A 26,196-nucleotide genomic window follows, 5' to 3' on the forward strand; every position below is an offset into this window, starting at 1 on the left:
TTTAGTGCGTCAACGTGGACGTCACACAACGTGTGCGTGCATGTGTGTAAGTTGAGCATGCACTGTTATTGTTTGGGTGTGTGTGTAGTAGTACAACAGAAAAGTTTGCATCCTCAGTTGAGATGGCACTGATGCTTTTGGATGCGGTGTGCAGGTGTACCTAATATTTAGGTGATCTGATGGCTGCATGAAAGGTGTGTGTTGATAATCGATGAAGGTATAGTTATCATCATCATCGTCATCATTACCACCTCGCATGTGAGGGAGAGCTCTCTTGGTGGGAGGGGGGGGGAGTGAAGCAGTGAGAGAGGAGGGGGTGGAGGGGGGCAACCAGCCATCCTGCCTGCCTATTGATCTCCAAACATCTGGAACACGTCATATTTGTTTTTACAAGGCAAAAAAAAAAAAAGAAAAAAAGAAAAAAAAAACGGGTGAGGGGGGTGGGAGCTCGGCGATCGCTCTGCATGCATGGAGGAGTGAGACAGCATCACCATCAGCACCAAGAAGCAGGACACCGCCGGAGCACTTGACACCTTCCTTCCACGGTGTGTGTCGTGTGTGCGAATCTGGCTCTGCAGGCCGATCTATGGCGTCTTGATCCAGTGCAGAGGCTGGCGCAAAGGATCGAATAAAAGCAGCAATCGAGGAGGAGGAGCGGATTTTAATCCAATTTGGTACTTAGTCGGGGGTGGGAGGGTGTTTTTTTTTTTTTTTTTTTTTTTTGTGGTTTGTTTGTTTTTTTGGTGGGAGGGCAAGAGGTTTGGCGCGGCGATGGACTGGCATGGCATGGCTCGCCTCGGATTCTTCCTGTGGGCTCTGCTGCATGGAATGTGGGGACTGAGCGCCGCCTGCCCGGAGTCCTGCACCTGCGCCGTCTCCACGATTGTTTGCGTCCATCCCGAACCGGGCATCAAGGATTTCCCGCTGCTGACGCTGGACGAGATGGAGAACATCAACGAGATGTGAGTGCATGTGTGTGTGTGTGTGCGTGTGCGTGTGAAGTTATTAGGACGCCACCTTTTTTTTTGGGGGGGGGGGGGGGGGGGGGGGGGGGATGACGACGACGATGATTGCACGTCGGAAAGGATAAACCACGTGACGCGTTATCGCCTCTTTCTGCTAATATCCCACGCAATGTGGATCGTGTCGTCACGGCGGACACGTGAAATCGTGCGAGGTGTTTGGTGGGGATGCGCGTGCCACTAGCGGCGATGTTGCTGCTGCGCGCGTGCGTGTGCGCGGAGCGCGCGTGCGTAATGGTCGTGCGGTGCGCGCCCATTTACTAAGCAGCTATTTAAAAAAATAAAAATAAAAATAAATAAAGTGAACACCGTGCATCTCCACCCCGCTTAAAGGGTGACACATGATATTGCGCGGCTAAGGCTATATAGCGCCGTGCATGTGCGTCAGTGTGGGCGCGCGTGTGTGCAGAGGCGTGCGCAGACAGCGTGACATACGTGTCGCATGGCGAGTAAAAACGTTGCGTGAGAGATTCATGTATAGACATGCACTATTTCAAACTGGATTTGAAGTGAAGTGAAGTGAATTATATTTATATAGCGCTTTTCTCTAGTGACTCAAAGCGCTTTACATAGTGAAACCCAATATCTAAGTTACATTTAAAGCAGTGTGGGTGGCACTGGGAGCAGGTGGATAAAGTGTCTTGCCCAAGGACACAACAGCAGTGACTAGGATGGCGGAAGCGGGAATCGAACCTACAACCCTCAAGTTGCTGGCACGGCCGCTCTACCAACCGAGCTAATTTTTATTTCTTTAACCCAAACCATTAACGGTCAGGCAATATTCTCATTTCTTGTAGAGTGGGAAACAATTTGCCCGACATGAAATAGTTTAAATATTGCAGTAATAATAAACTGTACAACCAATGCAAAAAGTAATACTCATGACTGGGGTGCAAGTTTAAACAGAAGTACTTCGATTTATGAACTTAATCGGTTCGTAAACTGAAAAGTTTGTACAGGGCTCGAAAGGGCACGTGATTTCGCAGTGCATTGTGGGTTCCTGCTAACCTGGTTCTCGCCAGATCCTTGTAGTTCGCTGAGCTCCACACAAGGATCTGGGCTTGAGGGCATTGCAAACTCCTTCAAGATGGCAAAAAATAATGAACTGATCAGGATCGCGGGGCGGGATTTCATAGACGCGACGTAGCGCCGAAGCGACTGTTTGATTCAAACAACAATGGCGGCACGCCGCGAGGAGTCGTGTGCTGACATTGATTCTGTTATTGCAACTGTTTTGCGATATCGATCGTCCACTGACATTGCTGCGTTGTTTCAGTAAAAGCATACTTGCCAACCTTGAGACCTCCGAATTCGGGAGATTGGAGGGGTGGGGGGTGGAGGTTGGGCTGGGTCGAGGGGGCGGTGCCGGGGGGTGGGGTTAAGGGGAAGGAGTATATTTATAGCTAGAATTCACTGAAATCAAAGTATTTCTTATATATATATTATATTATATATATTCGTATATATATATTACAGTAAACAGTAATGAAAACACAGTTGTTCTATTAACTGTACTGAACTTGCTGCTTACTTTAAAAAAAACAAACACTTACCTTTCAGTATTTGAGTAGCTTTTGTTCTGCCATTTGAGTACTGGCGAGCGATCTCTGAATCCGGGAACATATCCTTCACAGATTTGTTGAAAACATCCGCAAATGAGAACGGAATGATGGGAATCCGGATGTTGTGTGTCAGTGTATTGTAATAATCCCAGGAATGTAGGCTCATACGACTTCTTTGTTTGTCTTGTCTTTATTGCACAAGATGTAATTCAACCACACAACAGCTCCAATGTGTGTCTATCCCTTTCCCCGGCAAAACTCGAACACCCACTTCCTATTAACAACGTCACTTCCCTATCTCTCCCGGAAGTCCCGCTTCCCAGCCAAAGTCATTGGCTAACACACTGTAGCCAGCCGCTACAGTATTAACGTGCCGGCTGGAATAAACATACACTGAGAAATAGCTCCGTGCCTGCCTACTTTATGGGTTATAGATAAACCAGTATATTTTGTAAAGCGATAACGGAGACCTTTATAATAGTCTCCTTTTCAGGTGAGAGAGGACGCGAAAGGCAGTGCCTTTAAGGCACGCCACCAATATAGTTGTCTGGCTGGAAATCGGGAGATTTTCGGGAGAATGGTTGTCCCGAAATTCGGGAGTCTCCCGGAAAATTCGGGAGGGTTGGCGAGTATGGTAAAAGTTCTAAATATGCTAAAGGTTTTAAGTGTTGTATAAGTGTGCCATTGTCTACTGTCACAATCGAGGTGGGAGGGATAAAACTAGCTTTTATAGAATTCCTAAGGTTATATCTGGACAGGGAGAAATGACTAAAACGAAGAGTGAACGTCAAAGGCGAGCATGGATTGCTACAATTAACCGAGCAAATGTGACGTGCTATGAACATCTTCGTGTTTGTCGGGCTCATTTCATTTCAGGTACCGTATTTTCCGGACTGTAAGGCGCATCATTTTTTTTTTCTTCAAAACTCGACAGTGCGCCTTATAACCCGGTGCGCCTAATGTACGAAATAATTATGGTTTTACTTACCGACCTCGAAGCAATTTTATTTGGTACACTGTGTAATGATGAGTGTGACCAGTAGATGGCAGTCAAACATAAGAGATACGTGTGGACTGCAATATGATGGCAATATGACTCAAGTAAACATCACCAACATTTTATATGTTCCATTGAAGATATAGAACATTACACATGGCACTCAAAAATCTATCAAAATATTTGAGTACAACTTTGGTAAGCTATGAAGCCGCACCGCTTGAAGGATTGTTGGTGCATTAAAACATACAAGTATTATTATGGTGTGTGTATAAGGTAAGACATATTATCTGGCGTTTTGTTTCGCAATAATATGCAAAAGCAACTTTTCTTACCTTCTGGTACCTGCTGATCTGCATTTGGGATCTGCATAAATCCTGAAAAATTGCGCGCTTCTGCCTTTGTAGTCCGTCTCGATAAGCTTCTTCCTTTTCTCTACCTTCCGCTGTTGCCATTTCTAATATAAAGTAGTGTAAAGTTCTTACTTATATCTGTCAGTAAACTCGCCATGAAAGCGCTAAAACATACCGGTGTAGTGGGTTTACATTATTCACCCAAGGAACTTTAGTTATTAGAGTGTTCCAGTCGGACGTTTTTTCACGGGACACATCGTTGTTGTTGTTTCCAGATGAGGAGATGCTGCGCCGTTATTGATTTAAGTAAAGTCTGAATGTTATTAAAACAGTTAGCTCCATTTTTGGACCCTTTTTCCACTCCTGTCCTTGCACGCTACACCGCTACAACAAAGATGACGGGGAGAAGACGCTGCCGGAAGTGAGCCACGGTAATGAGACCGCCCACAAAACAACGCATCTGGATGCGACTGTCAGAAAGCGGCTTGAATATGATCTGTAAAACATAATCTATGCAACATTTTGACCAAAGAACTACCATTACATGTTATGTAGACCACAAGGAAGTGTTTTCACTTTAGAAAAAAAATATAATAGGACTCCTTTAATGCGCCTTATAATCCGGTGCGCCTTATATATGAAAAAAGACCATTCATCGGCAGTGCGCCTTATAATCCGCTGCGCCCTATGGTCCAGAAAATACGGTAGTTACGAACGTTCTATAGGTAAAAATGAATGTAAAATAAATTTGACAGCCCCGCTTTGCATTAACTTGATGTGCTTGGTCGAAGAACTTTGATAGTTGGTGTACTGATAGAAATTGACTTCCACATAAAACAAAAGTGAAGCTACACGAGAACATCATTCTCCCAATCCTGCCTTATAGTCACAGTCAGCTGAGATGACCTCAGATTTGTCATCCGTGATTATCCAGGGTGTCAAACTTGGCTACGATAATTTCTGTGAGTTCTTGACTCTTGCCTTGACGACACGATGTCCACTCGGTTAGTGCTGAAAAACACAAACATCACAAACAAAGCGGTCGTAGCTTTCAAGGCTCTTATCGTTTTGAAAGTCATATAAAGTGTAAAATGGGCTGGGTTGAAAATTTAAGTCGTTCACAAAGTCCGGGTATGAGACATCGGGGAATATGTCGTGGTCTCTGCTCCACTCAGACTTGTCGATCTGGTAGAGATCTTTACATCCAATTACGTCTGTTTTCTCCTTGTAACAACAAAGGGACTTCTAATCCAATGACACGCAGTATTTCTGCATCGTATCACAGCTTGTGCAAGGTTATTTTCTTCAGACTAGTTCCTTGGTATCATGATGGTGCTCGCCCTTCAAAATGGATTCCGGATATGCATTGTGGGGTACTTCTGGGAAAAATCCGAACCTCTCTGTGGAATTGACCCATACGAGCACGTCCAACGGACAAGAGATTTGAGTAAGCTACCGCCATTGTCGAAGCCAAACTTGTATTTTGTTAAAGGAGTCAGTTTTTATTAGAATTTCAGAATGCAAAATCTGTTAAAGCTCATTGTCCTCCGCTCAAATTGTGTGTAATCAACGGCTTTCATCTCTTATTTGTTCGAGATGGAGTGAGGGTGCCCAGCCTCATTTCAAAGGCAGTTTTCCCCGAAAAACAACAACCCCCTTATTACTTTTAAACACTTTGATCACTGTGCTACTACTCCGAAAATATTACTCACTCATTTTTGTCCTTAGCCATGACTAAAAGTAAAAAGTAAAAGTTTGATTCCAGTTTACCTGTTATGGTTTACAGAGGGGAGATGACGGCAAAGACACCAGGGTTTGTTCTAGCTCTATGTATTTTATTATATATATTAAAATATATATAGTAATCAAACAATTATAATAATAACTACACAAAACGGAGTGTGAACTAATATCCAGAAGGGGTGTATGGTGGAAGGCTATGTGTATGAATAATTAGCTGTTGAGTCTTACCAAATGTTGAAACAAGGAGAAGGAATGAGGCAGGAAAGGCAGTCCATGGGGCAGGCAGAAGATCCAGGGCAAGAGAGAGGCGTCAGAGTCCGTGTTCAGGCGAGGGTCGAGGATCGAGCAAGGCAGTCCAAAACCACGGGGGAAACAACGGGAGATAACAAAGGGGGAGACTCGGGAAGGCAGGTATACAAAGAGGTAAACTATGTTCCCGCATGGATCCTTGGGTCCACTTGTCCTTTATCCAGTTCACCCTCATCAGTCCCAGGTGTGCAGATTGCCGATTGTCTGCAGGCGTGTCGCTGCGTGGGCGTGTTGCGCTCAGCGTGAGCGGGGGCGTGTCCGGGCGAGCAGCCAGAGGAGGAACTGTGACACTCAGTTGCAGGAGGGAAGCGGGTTCGAGTCCGCGCCGTGACAGTACCAGTCTAAAAAATGCGGTGAACACACCAACATGTACCAGGTGATGGCGTTAAAAGTTATGTTTGATCGTCTCACGGCTGCTATTCAAGCTCTTCGCCCTCTTCTTGTTAGCTTCATAACCCCTCTTCCTTCGGCTTTGCTTTCACGCTGGAAATGAGAAAAATCTCACGGAATCCTTTTTTTTTTTTTTTTCCTGAAGCGATCATGCGCACGATTGTGACAGTTAATGATGCCGCATGTTCGCGCCATGTTTTGAACCTGTTAAAGAAAAAAAAAAAGAACTTAAAGTACCAGTAGAGTGGAAAAACAAGTTGATTTTATATGCTTAATTGTGTTTCATTGTATCCATTAAACCATATCCAATTGTATTTTATTTTACCGTCGAAACATCACAAAATGCCATTTTAAATTTCCTGCTCCAAACATCTTTGGAAATTTCTGTAGATTCGAGGTCGGATGATGTCATTGGAGGAACTCTTCTGCTCTCTGACCATATCATCAGATCAGTCATACTAGATATATGCAAAGATTGGAAAGAGATGTGATGTCTTATCAATCACAATCCTTTTTAAAACAAGAACACATAAGCTTGTTTTTTTTATGCATTCGAAATCGTAAATAAATAGCTACCAAATGAGTCAACAGATCGAGGGGCCTCTATTGCAGTGTTTTTCAACCACTGTGCCGCGGCACACTCATGTGCTGTGAGATACAGTCTGGTGTGCCGTGGGAGATTATCTAATTTTACCTATTTTGGTTAAAAATATTTTTTGCAAACCAGTAATTATAGTCTGCAAATGATGTGTTGTTGTTGAGTGTCGGTGCTGTCTTGAGCTCGGCAGAGTAACCGTGTAATACTCTTCCATATCAGTAGGTAGCAGCAGGTAACTAATTGCTTTGTAGATGTCGGAAACAGCGGGAGCAGGGCCGGCCCGTGGCATAGGCCGTATAGGCAAATGCCAAGGGCGCCGTCCATCAGGGGGCGCCACGCCAGTGCCACAAATGTTGGGAGAAAAAAAAAAAAAAAAAAAAGTTGGTACTATTATTTCTAAATACAAAAAATAATCCCACGTTAATTAAAATGCAAAGTAAAGCCTATTTAATAGAAATATTATTTGATACAACATTACGCCCCCCCCCCCCTCGATCCCTTCCCGTATCGTGACTCTTTTTGGACGTCCCCACATCAAAAAATCAACACAAGATGCCAAAACTGTCAGGTGCCCAGGGAAGAAAAAAGAGAAAAGAAGAGGAGGAGAAACGAGAAAAGACAGAGGTAGCAGGTAGGTAACGTTAGCCTACATGAAATGATTTGTCTGTTACAGAATGTGATAGTAACCTGGCTTTTTAGCATTAAGCTAATGTTACATGATTCGGCAATTGCTAATCAATAAATAGCTAGTTCTGTTTTAACGTCGGGTTAATATTGTGGAGGGGGCTAAATTGTTATGGAAAATAATAATGTAACGTTAGGTAATTACAGTACTCCCACTTTACATTCCTCAGGGACATTTCTTTCTTTCTTTAGTTTATTTGGAACATGAACACACTTACATCATAATACATCACACAATTTCATATCATTTCATTTGACATCATGCCCAAAAAGGAGTAGGAAGAAGCAAAGCTTATTTAATCCTACCTCTTTCCCACTTCAAAGCGTTTACAAATATATAGAATCATTTACTGACCTTTTTATATAATAAAATAACATCTATGAGTTAGTATACAACAGTTTTGTACTATGTAATTAATTAATTAATTCAGTCATTATTAACATACTGAGATGAAGAATATCTTATTTTCAATAAGGTTGAAAGTATTTCTCATGATTCTTCTTCTTTGTACTCTGTAAGCACTATTATTTTGAACAACCTCTTAAACTGGATCATATCAGTACATTTTTTAACTTTTTTACTTAATCCATTCCATAATTTAATTCCACATACTGATATGCTAAAAGTTCTAAGTGTTGTACATGCATATAAATGTTTGTATTAGATCTTTTAAGCAGGTGTTTTTTGTTTACATTGTTATTGCCTTCTGGTTAGCTAATGTTTGCCCTGCAGGTAATAGTCACTTTTCCACCCCTTTATATAGTAGGTATAGTTGTAAGTAAAAAAAAAAGGTCAAAGACAAAGCTATTCGGGTTCTTGTGAGTATATACACTTCACTGCCGATGTGGGGGGGCGCCACCTAAAATCTTGCCTAGGGCGTCAGATTGGTTAGGGCCGGGCCTGAGAAGAGGCAGTGTGTAGGTAAAAAGGTGTCTAATGCTTTAACCAAAAAAAAAAAAAAAGGTGAGTGCCCCTAAGAAAAGGCATTGAAGCTTAGGGAAGGCTATGCAGAACAAAACTAAAACCTAACTGGCTACAAATTAAACAAAAACAGAATGCTGGACGACAGCAAAGACTTACTGCGGAGCAAAGATGACGTCCACAATGTACATCCGAACATGACATGACAATCAACAATGTCCACACAAAGAAGGATAAAAACAACTGAAATATTCTTGATTGCTAAAACAAAGTAGATGCGGGAAATATCGCTCAAAGGAAGACGTGAAACTGCTACAGGAAAATACCAAAAAAAGAGAAAAAGCCACCAAAATAGGAGCGCAAGACAAGAACTAAAACAGTACACACAGGAAAACATAAAAAAACTCCAAATAAGTCACGGTGTGATGTGACAGGTCGTGACAGTACACCTACTTTGAGACAAGAGCTATAGTGACGCATGCTTGGTTATGGTTTAAACGACTTTTTACTGTCAACCGAGTTTCGTTTTTTAATGATTTCTGCTGGTGGTGTGCCTCCGGATTTCTTCAATGCAAAAAATGTGCCTTGGCTCGAAAAAGGTTGAAAAACACTGCTCTATTGCGCCCATAAAACCATCTAAAAACATCCACAAACCGTCAACAATATTCCATTTACATGTGGTGACCTGAAAATGAACCAAATATCAGCGATATTGTTCTAATAAGCGTTAAGCCTATTTTAGCTGCACATTGATAGCAGTAAGCTAACTACTAGCTTATGCTGCTATTATTGACACGCTAAGCCAGCGGCTGCTTTTGTTTCATTTTAAACTTGTTAAAAGTTATTTCGAGATTATAATTCATGCATCTCTCACCTGGTAGTAGACAAATGTGGCCATGGACCGAGAGGCTGGTTGACTTTAACATCCATCGAGATGGCAAAAAAGGCGCTGTTGTTGCGGCAATTTTTTTTAACTGTTTGTGAGGATTCTGATAGATTCTTCATCTAAACAGGATTATGTTAATATCCCTGTAGAAGTTGCTTCCCAGCAGTTCCACTGTTAGACACAGCACCGGAGCCAAGCGTGCAGTTTTTAACCAGGTTTTAATGTACATAGATTTTATCACAAGTTTCCCCTCCAGCAGGACGTGACTTTTCAGCCACGTCGGTATCCTCTCTCCCCTCCTGATCCCGGCCGCTTACTGTTAAAGACAACAGATGATTAGATTAACACGTACCACCTGTGAAATCTAATCACCTGCCAGCTGTGTCTCGCCGTCAGCCCATGCCCCGCCCCTATCCGATGGTGCGCTGGCCACTCCTCCCTCCACAATCCCTTTGGTCGGCATTCTTCGATAGGTGTTTGTTTTATTATGGTTTATTACGGTTATTTTGAATGTTTAGCTTCTCGCAATGCTGCTGATGTGTTTCAATAAAGCTGCATCCGTTTAGCACTCGGCTTCTAAACTGTATTGCTCATCCTCCTTGTATTCAGTCTCAAATATATGAGGGTCTGAATCATCATTTTCCCAAGTAATCGTTTTTGACTCTCATAAAGTCTGCTTGAGTAGCATTGTTGTTGATGGGGAAGATATCTGTGGTTGCCCCCTCTTTGTCACGGATCACGTGACTGGCTTGCTCATTATCTTCTGAAAATGGCTCGGGAATCTCCATGAGCTTGATACTATTTTTATCATATCTATTAATTAATAAACTTTGGAAGTCTTTTGGTGTTATAAATCATATATATATATATATATGATAACTTCGATATAGATGCAAATAGATTTTCCATTATAGTGGTAACTTAAGCACAATAAACAATTGGTAACCCCACTTAAAATGCTGCATGAGACACTGCACATTGATACAGTTCTGTAGAAACGATTGTCTTCTGTGCAAATTTAAAGAAAGTGAACAGTGTGTGTTTCACTGCAATACTGTCAGTCTTTGAAGTTTGTATTTTGGTTTGTTGAAGCTGTTTCATTTTCAATTGAAACATTATTTTTCTATCGATACACAGTGATGGCTTGAAGGCAGGGAGGAGTAACTCAACCCTCTTGAACAGTTTGTATGGTTTGTTGAGTTAGCACCGGATTAATATGTGGAAATGGCAAATGAGGTAGTTGATACATATAATAGTTTTTATTAGGGATGTCCGATAATGGCTTTTTGCCGATATCCGATATTCCGATATTGTCCAACTCTTTAATTACCGATACCGATATCAACCGATACCGATATCAACCGATATATACAGTCGTGAAATTAACACATTATTATGCCTAATTTGGACAACCAGGTATGGTGAAAATAAGGTACTTTAAAAAAATAAAATAAAAATAAAATAAGATAAATAAATTAAAAACATTTTCTTGAATAAAAAAGAAAGTAAAACAATACAAAACAGTTACATAGAAACTAGTAATTAATGACAATTAGTAAAATTAACAGTTAAAGGTTAGTACTATTAGTGGACCAATCATGTGTGCTTACGGACTGTATCCCTTGCAGACTGTATTGATATATATTGATATATAATGTAGGAACCAGAATATTAATAACAGAAAGAAACAACCCTTTTGTGTGAATGAGTGTGAGGGAGGTTTTTTAGGTTGGTGCACTAATTGTAAGTGTATCTTGTGTTTTTTATGTTGTTTTAATTAAAAAAAAAAAAAAAAAAAAAAAAAAAAAGGATACCGATAATAAAAAAAACGATACCGACAATTTCCGATATTACATTTTAGCGCATTTATCGGCCGATATTTCTAGTTTTTATTTATGCGTTTTTTGTTAAATTCTAGATGAACTTTGACTTAAAGTTTAATTGCTTTGTAGATACACTGAGATTAAGTCTGAGTTCATTGTGTTCTTCACGGTGTTTTTGAAACCCCACCAATTTTTTCCTCTGAATTTTCAACTAACTTGAAGTGTTTTTGTCAAAATGATTATTTGTGATATGTACATTGTCAGAATGTGCTTGTTCTATTTTGGGCCGAAGTAAAACAAAGAAAACAATCTGAAGTTGTAGTAGTTGTATTTTTAAGTTATTATGCCATGATTTTACCAGTCCGGCCCACGTGGGAATAGATTTACCTCCATGCGGCCCCTGAGCTAAAATGAGTTTGGCCCCGTTTACACTGCACTCCCAGTCTGATTTGATTTGCCCTCAAGTAACACAGATCTGATTTTTTTGCCAATCTAAACGATCCAAAGTGCTTTATATCTGTTCTTATGGCATCAGATTCAGGCCACATCAGGAGGTAGTTCTGAATACGATTGTGTCAAGGCTGCGTCGTGTGAGACGACGGAGGTTGTAGTGATTTTTAAATGCAGATGAACGAGGAGGCGGCATGCAGTAAAAAAAGGGTATTTAATGATTAAACAAAAAGTGAGAGCGACAGGGAAGTGCTCTGACTGGATAGACTATAAAGGAAACAAAATGAAATGCTAGAACACAGTAAAAACACTTACAAAGAATGTGGAGCAGACGGCGTCCACAAAGTACGTGCATACTTGAGGTCAGCATGGAAAGAATTATCAACAGTGACCAGTGAATAATGTCCCGACAACCAAATAGTGTCGCAAGCTCAATTTATATGGTGTTAATTACCAACAGAAACCAGGTGAGGGGAAAAGTGCTCAAAGGCAGGCGTAAAGCTGCTGCAGGAAAGGAGAAAACAGGAAGTGAAAAACCACAAAATAAGAGTGCAAAACAGGAACTAAAACTGCACACAGAAAAATACCATGAAACGGCATTATCTGATAAAACAGATCATGACAGATTGGAGTCTGATCTTTTCAAATGTGACTTCAGTCTAAACGCTATGCGACCTGAATCAGTTTTTTTTGTCAGCTTTGGGCGAGCTACGTTATTCGTGTGCCCCGTAAAGACGCAGTCGCCAGCGGAAATTGATATTTAATCACAACACCCGGTTGTGGTTTCTGTTTAAGGCGACCACATTTTCTGTGTATCACTTACTTAATAGTGCGCAAATAATAGGATATATGTAATATTTGAATATATATTTTCATTCTGAAGAAATTGCGATTGTTGAAGGACCTTTGGAAAACGTTGTTATTTTTTGCAAATATTAGCTCATTTGGGATTTGATGCCTGCAACATGTTTAAAAAAAGCTGGCACAAGTGGCAAAAAAGACTGAGAAAGTTGAGGAATGCTCATCAAACACTTATTTGGGACATCCCACAGGTGAACAGGCTAATTGGGAACAGGTGGGTGCCATGATTGGGTATAAAAGCAGCTTCCATGAAATGCTCAGTCATTCACAAACAAGGATGGGGCGAGGGTCACCACTTTGTGAACAAATGCGTGAGCAAATTGTAAGCGATGATATTACGGACATTCGATCCCTCAGGCGGTACTGCATCAAAAAGGGACATCAGTATGTAAAGGATATCACCACATGGGCTCAGGAACACTTCAGAAAACCACTGTCAGTAACTACAGTTGGTCGCTACATCTGTAAGTGCAAGTTAAAACTCTACTATGCAAAGCGAAAGTCATTTATCAACAACACCCAGAAACACAGCCGGCTTTGCTGGGCCCGAGCCCATCTAAGATGGACTGATGCAAAGTGTAAAAGTGTTCTGTGGTCTGACGAGTCCACATTTTAAATTGTTTTTGGAAACTGTGTCCTCCGGAACATAGAGGAAAATAATCATCCAGATTTTTATAGGCGCAAAGTTCAAAATCCAGCATCTGTGATGGTATGGAGGTGTATTAGTGCATAAGGCATGGGTAACTTACACATCTCTGAAGGCACCATTAATGCTGAAAGGTCCATACAGGTTTTGGAATAACATATGTTGCCATCCAAACAAAATTATCATGGACGCCCCTGCTTATTTCAGCCATTGAAAATGTGTGGCACATTATGAAGCCTAAAATACCTCAATAGAGACCCCGGACTGTTGAACAACTTAAGCTGTACATCAAGCAAGAATGGGAAATAATTCCACCTGAAAATCTTAAAAAATGTGTCTCCTCAGTTCCCAAATGTTTACTGAGTGTTGTTAAAAAGAAAGGCCATGTAACACAGTGGTAAAAATGCCCCCATGCCAACTTTTTTGCAATGTGTTGCTGCCAGTAAATTCTAAGTTATTGATTATTTGCAAAAAAAAAATATGTTTCTCAGTTCGAACATTAAATATCTTGTCTTTGCAGTCTATTCAATTGAATATAAGTTGAAAAGGATTTGCAAATCATTGTATTTTGTTTTTATTTACGAATTACACAATGTGCCAAATTTACTGGTTTTGGATTTCGTATACCAAGTAGAACTATTAAGTACACAGGAACACACATAACAGAGGCAAAGCAATGCAATAGTTTGTGACATGGATGAAATAAAAAAGACGCCTGTGGTGTATATATAAAGAATGTAACTCACACAGTGTGTCGTACAGATACATAAAAAAATATTATCAAATTTCTCATTAGTAATTAAATTCAGAGGGGTAGCATAATTTCTGTCTCCAAGGGGGTCGTGATGGAAAATAATTGAGAAGTTCTGCGTTGAAGCAAGTGGAGATCTTTTACATTATTGACAGTCAGTGTAAAAAGAAGTTTGCTACTACTGTTGGGCAAATTACTTTAAAAAGTATTTTGGTTAGATTACAAAATAAAGTACTGTAATTGAATTAGTAATGGACTTACTAATTGCGACTTACTAATTACTCCTCAGCCTTCCCGGTAAGGTGTATTCAGGTGTACTGAAGAGGAGGCTACGCCGGATAGTCGAACCTATAGAGCGGAATATACGTTAGGTCAGGAAAAAACACAGATGCTATTTCATCCCTACAAGCCTGTTTCTCAGGTTTCCCTGCTCTTCAGGGGATTTTATATACTTCAATAAAATCCCCTGAAGAGCAGGGAAACCTGACCTAACGTATATATATATATATATATATATATATATATATATATATATATATATATAGTCAAGGTTTCTGTTGCTTATCTGTTATACAGTGCTCAATACTGGGGTAGAGCGAATAAACATTATATATATACATATATATATATATATATATATATATATATATATATATATATATATATATATATATATATATATATATATATATATATACACAGTACATATACAGCCCGGCCAAATGTGTTTGGTTAAACCACTAATTGTAACATAAACTAGCCGGTGGCGTTCTTGTTGAATTTTTTCTTTAAAAAAATGTTACTGTGAGGAAGTTGCAAACAGCAACTTTATTTCTTACAATGCTTACTCTCACCAAGTTTTGAGCAAATCAGTGACTTGCAAAAACGCTCCTGTATGGCATTCTGACAACAAAATTGCATTTGTGTCCAAATAATTGGGTCTTTTCTTAAGCAAAATGTATGTATACAATCAAAAAATTCCGTGTTTATAATCATGATTAATCACAATTCAAGAACGTGATCCATTCATCCATCCATTTTCTGCCGTTTGTCCCTTTCGGGGTCGCGGGTGATGCTGGGGCCTATCCCAGCTGCACTCAGGCGGAAGGTGAGGTACACCCTGGACAAGTCGCCACTTCATCGCATTAGAAAATTAATCACTTGACACCCCTAATTCAAACGTTAACCAATAACCTCACCGCTCCGCCCCTTCCAAAGAAATACCCAAATAACCCCTCTGTGATGAAAGTACAGCACACTCACCTTGTAATTGTTGACAAGTGCATAAAGAATCTGACCACTGTACAGTAAAAGTATTGACTGTTTTACCTTTCATTGTGCACTCACCAGGATCTCGCATGATTTGCCGAAATATTCGCCCAACTTCACCAACCACAACAAGTCAACCTTTTTACATTCTTGACTGTTCATAAAAGTGTAATTAGAAGTTAACTACAGCATGAAAAATGGATTCAGCCTTTTATGACGTTGAAGAAAGTCGGGGCTTTTTAACATTCTTGACTAAAGCGTGAAGAGGTTACCAGTATGACCTCATCCATAACCACAGCTGGACTTCCTGTTGCTGTGCCACTTTTCTGTAGATTTTTTCAAAGGGTGCAAACAAGGTCGCTATGTGGTTAATATAATCAATGACTTCCTAATGGAGTGCATATAAAATTGTTGAAGATGGCTGCCGTCATGCAGTAACCGGTATTTGTCAGCGCCATGCATATACCGCATTTTTCGGAGTATAAGTCACACCGGAGTATAAGTCGCACCTGCCGAAAATGCATAATAAAGAAGGAAAAAAACATATATACTGTAAGTCGCACTGGAGTATAAGTCGCATTTTTTGGGGAAATGTATTTGATAAAATCCAACACCAAGAATAGACATTTGAAAGGCAATTTAAAATAAACAAAGAATAGTGAACAACAGGCTGAATAAGTGTACGTTATATGAGGCATAAATAACCAACTGGTATGTTAACGTAACATATTATGGTAAGAGTCATTCAAATAACTATAACATATAGAACATGCTATACGTTTACCAAACAATCTGTCACTCCTAATCGCTAAATCCCATGAAATCTTATACGTCTAGTCTCTTACGTGAATGAGCTAAATAATATTATTTGATATTTTACGGTAATGTGTTAATAATTTCACACATAAGTCGCTCCTGAGTATAAGTCGCACCCCCGGCCAAACTATGAAAAAAACTGCGACTTATAGTCCGAAAAATACGGTACACACTAAAAATGCTGGGTTATTTTGATAACCCAATTTATGAGTTGCGAGTGTTGGGTTAAATTTTGGAGTTATTTTTATGAAGAGAAATCCATTTTTTGGGTTATAAGGGTATTATTTTAACTCAATTTCTGGGATTTCAAAACTATGAACCATTTTTGGGTTGTTTTTCAATGAGTAACGCATTTTTGGGTTAAAGGTTTTTTTTTTTTTAAAGTACTTTTTTCTTGAAGGGAATTTTATTAAGGATTAATCTCATTAACATTATTTACAATCACACATTTTATGTACATGAAAATATTTGAGCATGCTGTATAGAACTACTAATGTCATGATCTGTTAAGTTTGTTTAGTTTTTGACTCCCTCAGTTCCTGTTTTCAGCACCCCTGATAAGATAGGGTAGGATAGGACTTAAATGTCATTCCACAAGTACAACAAAACGATTTTTTTTCAGCACAAACCCGTTCAAGATTAGACAAACAAACAGTGTACAGGGTTACAGAACAGGAATGCCACGAGGCGCCCCGTAAAAGATGGGAAAAAGGTCAAACGCTGGGGAAGAAGATGAGTAAAAAAAATACAAGGGTGCCCAGTCTAGAGTGGGAAAAAACCTCCATGCTATGCACACATAAACATGTTACATATAATCACGACAACTCGCAACAGAGGGGGGGGAGTTGGTACCCCGGAGGTCGACTGCTGCTATGAAGCGCTGCCAGCGGTCCATCACCCCGAAGGGAAATCAAGCGGTGGGGAAGGCGTGGGGTGGGTGAGGGAGGGGGTGTGTGTACATGCCCATTGTCTTGGGTGTGTTGATGTAGTGTCCATAGGCCTGGGGCCGTTCTGCATGCAAGCAAAAATTCGACTCCAGGTGTCGTTGAGGAGGGAGGGAGGTCAAAAGCGTCCATCGTTGAGGAGTCCTCGGGGGATGTTTTCAGAACAGCCTGCTCCTGTTGTCGCAGCGTCAAGGCCATTCGAGGGAGTCAAATCGTAGATTAGGATTTTTGTTTTTACGCGCCATGTCTGATGTTTAGATTTGGAGGACAGCGCAAAGAAAGAGGCTTCAAAAAAGTGTAGACAAGGAAAAGAAGGGAGCGTAAAAAATGTGACCGCCCTCACCCCCTGGGTTTGTGTTTTAGTTGCCATGACTGCAGATTGTTTTCACCTGCCTCTGATTAGTGTTCGGGATGCTCACCTGCTCCTGGGCACTAATCAGAGAGCTACTTATTCCCTGCTTTTCGCCACACTCAGTCTGGCTTTCTTATTTGCTTCCACATAACAGTTACGACGGCTACTAATTTGATTCCTGAGCTAAGTTTCGCCTTTTAGTTTGCCTGTTTACATGCTAAGCTTTTCTTGTTCGCTATTCCGTTAGTTTCCCGCGCTATCAGCACGCTGGTGCTCTGTTGTTTGTATCCCGCACGATTTATGGACAATAAATCATTTCCTTACCTGTACCTTGCCTCCGTATTCCCGTCTCCATCCTGGGAGAACGATCCACGCAGTAAAATGCGACCCCGACTATGACCATACACTGTTCTTGTAAAAAAAAATGTCACTCACATCTTGCTTTTGAGTATATTTTAATGGAATAAAAATAATTTCGATCAGTAGTTGGGAAGGAGTAGGACAAACTAGCAGTAAAATTTATAATACATATAATTTATAATATAATTTATTTGTAAAATTGTGCAACCCAATAGTTAGGTCTGGAATAACCCAACATTGTAGTGAGTATAACTTAGCTTTTGTATGAAATAAATTAAACCCCATAGTTGGGTTATGAATCAACCAACATTGAGTTAGCATAAATCAACTTTTGGGTTAAATAACTCAACCCAATAGTTTGGTTGGAAATAACCCAACATTAAGTTATCATAACTCTACTTTTTGGTTAAATAATACAACTTTTTGGTTAAATAATTCAACGCAAAAGTTGGGTTGAAAAAATTTACCCAAAATGTTGAGTTAAAATAACTCAAATAAGGTGTTCGTCCTTTTTTGAACCAGCAGTCGGGTTGAAATTGGGTTATTTTTTAACCCAACATTTTTTGTGTGTGTAGTGCACAGCATTTACTTACCGTTTGTTCTTCTCTCTTACAGATACATCGCTAATCAAAACCAGCTGTTAAAACTCAACAGCGACACTTTGAGGCACTACATAAATCTACGGAACCTGTAAGTATTGCAAGTGTTGTGGTTCACGTATATTTGATATTGTGTGGAAGTCTTGGGCTGCTACTGGATTTGTTGTTTGATGATGACGTTAATGTCGACGTCCCCTGGAATGGCTATGGCTGAATGACGTCGACGTAAGCAGCGACTAAACGTTGCTTACACATTTGTTTTTGCCAGAGACGTGAGGAGAGCGGGTTATAATCTCATTTTTATTTAGGATAGCACGGTGGTCAGCAACCCGCGGCTCTTGAGCCGCATGCGGCTCTTTAGCGTCGCCCTAGTGCGGGGGTCGGCAACCCGCGGCTCTCGAGCCACATGCGGCTCTTTAGCGCCGCCCTAGTGGCTCTCTGGAGCTTTTTCAAAAATGTATGAAAAATGGAAAAAGATGAGGGGAAAAATATATATTTTTTGTGTTAATATGGTTTCTGTAGGAGGACAAACATGACACAAACCTCCCTAATTGTTATAAAGCACACTGTTTATATTAAACATGCTTCACTGATTCGAGTATTTGGCGAGCGCCGTTTTGTCCTACTAATGTTGGCGGTCCTTGAACTCACCGTAGTTTGTTTACATGTATAACTTTCTCTGACTTTCGAGGACGTGTTTTATGCCACTTCTTTTTCTGTCTCATTTTGTCCACCAAACTTTTAACGTTGTGCATGAATGCACAAAGGTGAGTTTTGTTGATGTTATTGACTTGTGTGGAGTGCTAATCAGACATATTTGGTCACTGCATGACTGCAAGCTAATCGATGCTAACATGCTATTTAAGCTAGTTATATGTACATATTGCATCATTATGCCTCATTTGTAGCTATATTTGAGGTCATTTAGTTTCCTTTAAGTCCTCTTAATTCAATTTATATCTCATGACACACTATCTGTATGTAATATGGCTTTTAATTTTTTGCGGCTCCAGACAGATTTGTTTTTGTATTTTTGGTCCAATATGGCTCTTTCAACATTTTGGGTTGCCGACCCCTGCCTTAGTGGCCCCCTGGACCTCTTTCAGAGATGTGTGAAAATGGAAAAATTTGAATAAAAATAAATAAATAAATTGTGTTTTAGTATATTTTCTGTAGGACAACAAACACGACACAAACCTTCCTAATTGTTAGAAATCCCAATGTTTATGTTATACATGAGTCACTGATGAGAGTATTTGGGAAGCACCGTTTTGTCCTACTAATTTTGGTGGCCTTTGAACTCATCGTAGTTTGTTTACATGTACTACTTTCCCCTACGCTTCCAAATAAAGACGTGTTTTATGCCACTCCTTTTTTGTCTCATTTTGTTCACCAAACATTTTATGCTGTGTGTGAATGCACAAAGGTGAGCTTTGTTGATTTTATTGATTTGCTGGAGTGCTTATCAGGCATATTTGGTCAATCCATGACTGCAAGCTAATCGATTCTAACATGCTATTTAGGCGAGCGGTATGTACATATTGCATCATTATGCCTCATTTGTAGGTATATTTGAGCTCATTTAATTTCCTTTACTTATGTCCTCTGTGTATTGAATTTGTATTTGCATGTCTCATGATATATCATATGTATGTAATATTGGCTGCATTTCTCATAGTTGTTTGTGTGCCATGTTGTTCCAGACCACAGCAAACGTTACCCAGATTGGCAAGATTGTAATAAATCCATTAGAAGAAGACAGCCTGCCGTTTCCTTTAATTTGGAGACACACATCTGTCATGATCCGTGGCCCGGATCATGTTTTGTTTAGTTATGTTCTGTTAGTTTTGGACTCCGTTAGTTCCTGTTTTGTGCACCTCTTGGTTTGTTTTTTTTCCATGGGGATTAATTGGGTTCACCTGCCTCTGGTTAGTGGTCGGCACGCTCACCTGCTGTCGACCACTAATCAGAGAGCTATTTATTCACGTTGCTCGCCACACTCGGTCTGGCTTCATTGTTTGCTTCATGCAACAAGTTACGTTTGTATTTCTTGACTCCTAGTTTATGCTTCCTGAGCTAAGTGGTTACCTTAGCTTCCCGTGCGATCGGCACGTTTTTCCTTTTGCTTGTTTCCTGTTTGGCTACGATTAATGATAAATAAATCATCTCCTACCTCACGCTTAAGTCCGGGGTTGTCCGTCTGCATCCCGGGAGAACGACCGCACAGTAAGATGCGACCTCCACGTAACACACATCTATACCTTTGGCCATTCTGAGCCAGTAATTTCCAAAAGTTATCTCATCCTGTGAGAAGTCTCCATTTTACTAATGATTTCCAATGTTGTAAAAATGTGTAGAATAAAAATTAAAATGCAACATTTCTGTCAACAAAGATTTGCGTCAGCCTTTGATAGTAGGCTAATATAGACGCTTACATTGCCTTCATTATAAGACTTATATAAGGCTTTTAATCTTTTGTAGCTCCAGACAGATTTTTTGGGGTATTTTTGGTCCAATATGGCTTTTTCAACATTTTGGGTTGCCGACCCCTGATAGCCCATTGAGATGCAGCATCTCGCTCTCAAGGAGTCCCATAAAAAACAAACAGCCGTCGGTGGACATCGTTTTTCTGTTTTTATGTAATATTAAATAGTCTTATCTAACAGACATCATTTCAAGAGTTTGCATTCACGCAAGTCTCTACACTGCAAATGATTTTCCACTTGCCAAGATTTAAAATTTAATTTCTAGAAATTTCCCCGGTTTTAAAAGCTATTTATTTATTTTTAGTCATTGACAAATCCTAATTTTAGCATAAATAATTTGATGTTTTCTTTTCTAGTTTAAACATTTTTAAATTGAGGAAATAACTATACAGAATGATAAAACATTTTTTTAAATTATTTTAATGTTGAGGGTGCTTTATTTAAGAATTGCAAGTTGAATAATGCTTGTTTTCAGAATAAAACACTGATACTGACTGGTATACACAAGCTGTGGAGATGATATCAGTAGAAAAACTGCATTTAGTTTAGATAATAATGAGTTTTATATTGGAACATGGGATCCATCATTTAAATTTGTTTTAACTATTAAATATGACTTATTTTATCTTTGTGGAAAATATTGGACACAATGGGCTGTCAAACTTATGAGATGCGATGCAAGTGTAAGCCACTTGTTCATTTTTCAAAATGTTTTTATCGTATTTTTTATAAATAGCCGTTGTCAGGCTTGGACGAAGGAAGGGACTCAGATGCAGAGATGGGATTCTAACAGTGACGTGCAGTCACTAGAGGCAGGTGAGGCGGGGCCTCACCTGCCATCATGGAAAGAAAAAAAATGTAAAAAGAAAAAAATTAATTAAATTGTTTTATGTATCCAGTGATTATACTATAAAGTTATTTTCCATTTAACTTCACCAGTTTTAGATTATTTGTATTCAAAATCGCTGAATTTTCACATTTGCCGTTCAAATACTGAGAAGAGACGGTGCGGTGAACAGCAGCCAGTTGAGGCACGTCACTCAGTGCCTCAACATGGATTCCGGACTCGGCTAACTGCTGGCCTGCTGTGCAGTGAGACTGTATTGCTATATGAATTATATTATACATTTCCATAGTTTAGTTAGCTGAGGTATTTAATGTACAGTGTATTTTGTCAACAACTGTATGTGTGTAACGTATTTCTTGTGCTGAGCGATCATAAAACTGCTGCAAAAGACGCACTGGCTGAGGCTCCAGTAATCCTGCCTCCTGCACCCCCGCCGTAGAATTGTTATATCAACTAAAGCCCACACTTAAACTTTCCACGTGCAAGATTGAATCTATTTAAAAAAGTTATTTCACAAGAAGCCAAAAAGTGCAAAAACAATAATGTTCGTGTTGGAGGAGTTGTGAATGACTGCAGGGCCACAACATTAGGTACACCTGCAGACTGCAGGTGTACCTAATTCACAACTCCTCCAACACGAACATTATTGTTTTTGCACTTTTTGGCTTCTTATTAAATAACTTTTGTAACCTATTTTCATGGGCTTTCCTCTTTGTGATGTTAAGTTCCTGTTATGCGCTGTTATACAGTATATGCCTTGAGCTCTTAGTTTGAAGGCGCTAAGAGCGGAAGTTTTTGAAAGAAGGTAAATAAAGTGGTCCTCGTGTAAACTGGAGCCTCCGTGTTTGTTATTTTGTAGTTTCATACAGTATAGGCGACATTTATAAACCCACGGTTACACTTTTTTAAATAGATTCAATCTTGCACGTGGAAAGTTTAAGTGAGGGCTTTAGTTGTGGCGCATGGACTTAATTAATAAGTAAAGGTAAGACCATAATAAAGTTTTTTTTATAAAATGTGCTTTTTTGTGTGCTACAGTTTGTATGTGTAAAGTTAAAGTTAAGTTAAAGTACCAATGATTGTCACACACACACTAGGTGTAATGAAATTTGTCGTCTGTATTTGACCCATCCCCTTGTTCACCCCCTGGGAGGTGAGGGGAGCAGTGGGCAGCAGCGGCGCCGCGCCCGGTAATCATTTTTGGTGATTTAACCCCCAATTCCAACCCTTGATGCTGAGTGCCAAGCAGGGAAGAATGCTGGTATGAGCTTTTAAACATAACCCGTTAACTGCTGCCAATCAAATGGTGAATAAGATACTCTTTAGGGTTCATATGTTTGTAAATTTGACTGTGATGAAGTCAGTGCCTCACCAGCCATGAACCTCACCGCACGTCACTGGATTCTAAATAAAGCTTTTATTTTGAAAACTCTTAAACCTCCAGAGCAGAGTATATTCAATTACTAAGAGTCACAAAAACAGACAGCGAAAAAAGGTTCCAAAAAGGGAAAAACCGAAAATCACTCCAAAAGGAGGAAATATGAAAATAAAGACGAACTATAATTAGCGCCGTATCTGCTATAAAAACTTTAACAAAAAAACGCTCCAACAGGAGGAAGAAAATAATGACTATAAAAATTACTACTCTAATCTTATTCTAATAAATGTAAACAAAAAAACGCTCAAAAACTTTGAGGAAGGAAGATCATTACGAAAAAATCATAGCTCACCACTGCGGTTGAAAAAAGGCTAGATAATAAAAGTCGCTCTGAGGGAGGAAAAAAAGTTAATTCAAAATTACAGCGTGGGAATTTCTGGATACAAGGAAGTAGACGTGGGACGAGGCAAGACATGAACATGAACATGAACATGGATGCTGGACATGGACATGAACATGGATGCTGGACAGGCACGAAAGCTCGAGACAATCTGGCACAGAACAAGGGGAGGCATGAGCTTATATGGAACATGAGGGTAATGGGAAACAGGAGGAAACAATCAAGGGTCAGGGATGACGTCAGACTGGTGACACAAGAGGAAGGACCCGTGATCTGAAACAAGAGGAGTTGCTTTTCAAAATAAAACATGCAAATCACAAGACAGAAAAAACCAAGACAAGACTTCCCTCACCGCGGTCTGACAACTGTGATGATAATGTAAATGAGGAATTTCTAATCACTGCTATGTAGGAATTCTTATTAATATTGATACTGTTGTTGATATTATTCATTTTTGTTTGACTACTTTTGGATTGTTTTGTGTCATGTTTGCGTGTCCTCTCAATTGCTCTGTTGATTGCTATTCTGAATGTTGCTGAGTCGGGTTTGGTTTTGGAATTGTATTATTATGGTATTATTGTGCATCATTTAGTTCAGGGGTGCTCACACTTTTTCTGCAGGCGAGCTACTTTTCAATTGATCAAGTCGTGGGGATCTACCTCATTCATATATATAATTTATATTTACTTATTTATGAAATATATGTTTTTGTTAACAAGTTAAAGGTGTTTAACGATAATGCAAGCATGTTTAACACATATAGTTAATATTGTTAACAAGTTAAAGGTGTTTAAACATAATACAAGCATGTTTAACACATACTGTATAGTTAATATTGTTAACAAGTTAAAGCTGTTTAAAGATAATATAAGCATGTTTAACACATATAGATTCCTTTTTTTCATGAAGACAAGAATAAAAGTTGGTGTATTACCTGATTTTGATGACTTGCATTGATAGGAATCAGACAGTGGTGCTGATAACGTCCGCATTTTCGAATGGAGTAGAAAAAAAGTCCTCCTTTCTGTCCAATACCACATGAAAGTGGTTGGTTTTTGGCATCTTATTTGTCCAGCTTCCGTACTCCTTTGTATACACTTTACAAGAAATACATTGGCGGCAAACTCCGTAGCTTTATAGCTTGTGCATGCCAGCTTTCTGAGACTCTTATTTTGTTAGCGCAGGCAGGATGAAGCAGCGCTTTTATTGTGCAACTGTGCAGTCGGTCTTTGGAGTTTTGACGACAGGTACAGCGCCAGAGTCTGTTAAAATAAAGTGTTTCTCGCAGGTAATTTTACTGAGCTGGCACCAGCCAGCGTCATCTCAGAAGACCCTCGGGTGCCGTGAATGTCAATCAAGTGACGAAAGTGACGTCATAGTGAAGATTTATGATCGCTCATTTTTAGGACTATTTTTTTAATGCCTGGCTGGCGATCGACTGACACACCCTCCGCGATCGACGTAATGAGCACCCCTGATTTAGTTGGACTGATTGATTTAAAAAAAAAAAAAAAAAGAATAAAATACTTATTTCTGGCCTAAAAGACCTGTCAATAGCAGGCAGAGGCCTCATATGCGGCCGATGGTCGGCTAGTATATCATTCAAGTATTAATAAAGATGCTAATACTAGACCGCCCCCTGCCTACTGTGCTACCCCCTGAGACCTTGCGTGTGCCCCATGGGTGCCCCCCCCCTGCTACCACTAACAATTTGAGATGCACTGACATAAACTTATAAATATTTCACGCAAATTACCCACATTTTGTGTCGACGTCGGCTTAAATGGGCTGTTTGTAACTTGCTCACAGTAACATGTTTCAAAGCATCAATCAATCAATCATCAATCAAAGTGTATTTATATAGCCCTTAATCACAAGTGTCTCAAAGGGCTGCACGAGACACAACGACATCCTTGGCTCAGATCCCACATCAGGGCAAGAAAAAACTCAACCCCAATGGGATACAATGAGAAACCTTGGAGAGGACCACAGATGTGGGGACCCGCCCCCGACCCCTGGGTGACCGGTGCAATGGATGTTGAGTGGATCTAGTTAAAATGTGAGAGTCCAGTCCATAGTGGGGTCAGCAGGGGATCATCTTGAGTGGAGACAAGTCAGCAGCGCAGAGACGTCCCCAACTGATGCACAGATGAGTGGTCCACCCCGGGTCCCGACTTTGAACAGCTAGCGCATCATCTGTGGTCAGCTAATAACCTCTACACGCAGGAGAGGGGGGCAGAGCAGAAAAAGAGACGGCAGATCAACTGGTCTAAAAGGCGGTCATTTTAAAAGTTAATGTATACAAATGAGTTTTAAGATGGGACTTAAATGCTTCTACTGAGCAAAAAATAGAACAAAAACACCATTGGCTAGCTTGTATTACCATTAATGGTTTAACAGAACACATTTGTGTTGAAACGGTCTATATTTTTCACAATGACCAAGTTTGTGTAGTAAAATTTGTTACCGGCCCCAATAAAATGATTGCTCTTTACAGCTGTCACTCACCCTGTCTCGACCACACGTACGCGCAGAGAGCGCGTGCACACATACAAAAGCAGGCCAAGAGAAGCAACAAACAATTTGCAGTCATGTTGTTATGATAGAATATACATTCAATGACAGTTAACACTAACTATCCAAATCGCTATCATTAGCTAACAACACCCAAAGCTAATGCACGTGCATGTGTTACGTATAGAGATGTCCGATAATGGCTTTTTTGCCGACATCTCTTAATTACCGATT

General features: G+C 39.9%; 1 protein-coding gene across 1 annotated transcript in view; it reads left to right on the plus strand.

Annotated features, from left to right (window-relative positions):
- Window positions 1-731: 731 nt before the first annotated feature.
- ntrk2b (neurotrophic tyrosine kinase, receptor, type 2b) overlaps window positions 732-26,196 on the plus strand; it is a 97,156-nt gene continuing 71,691 nt past the window's right edge. Inside the window, exons 1-2 of the mRNA XM_061927027.1 lie at window positions 732-962; window positions 18,354-18,428. Coding sequence (XP_061783011.1) covers window positions 772-962; window positions 18,354-18,428 — 266 coding nt within the window. The 5' untranslated portion in view covers window positions 732-771. The remainder of the gene's footprint in view (window positions 963-18,353; window positions 18,429-26,196) is intronic.

This window comes from Nerophis lumbriciformis, linkage group LG32, assembly GCF_033978685.3.
Source record: "Nerophis lumbriciformis linkage group LG32, RoL_Nlum_v2.1, whole genome shotgun sequence".
Classification (NCBI taxonomy): domain Eukaryota; kingdom Metazoa; phylum Chordata; class Actinopteri; order Syngnathiformes; family Syngnathidae; genus Nerophis; species Nerophis lumbriciformis.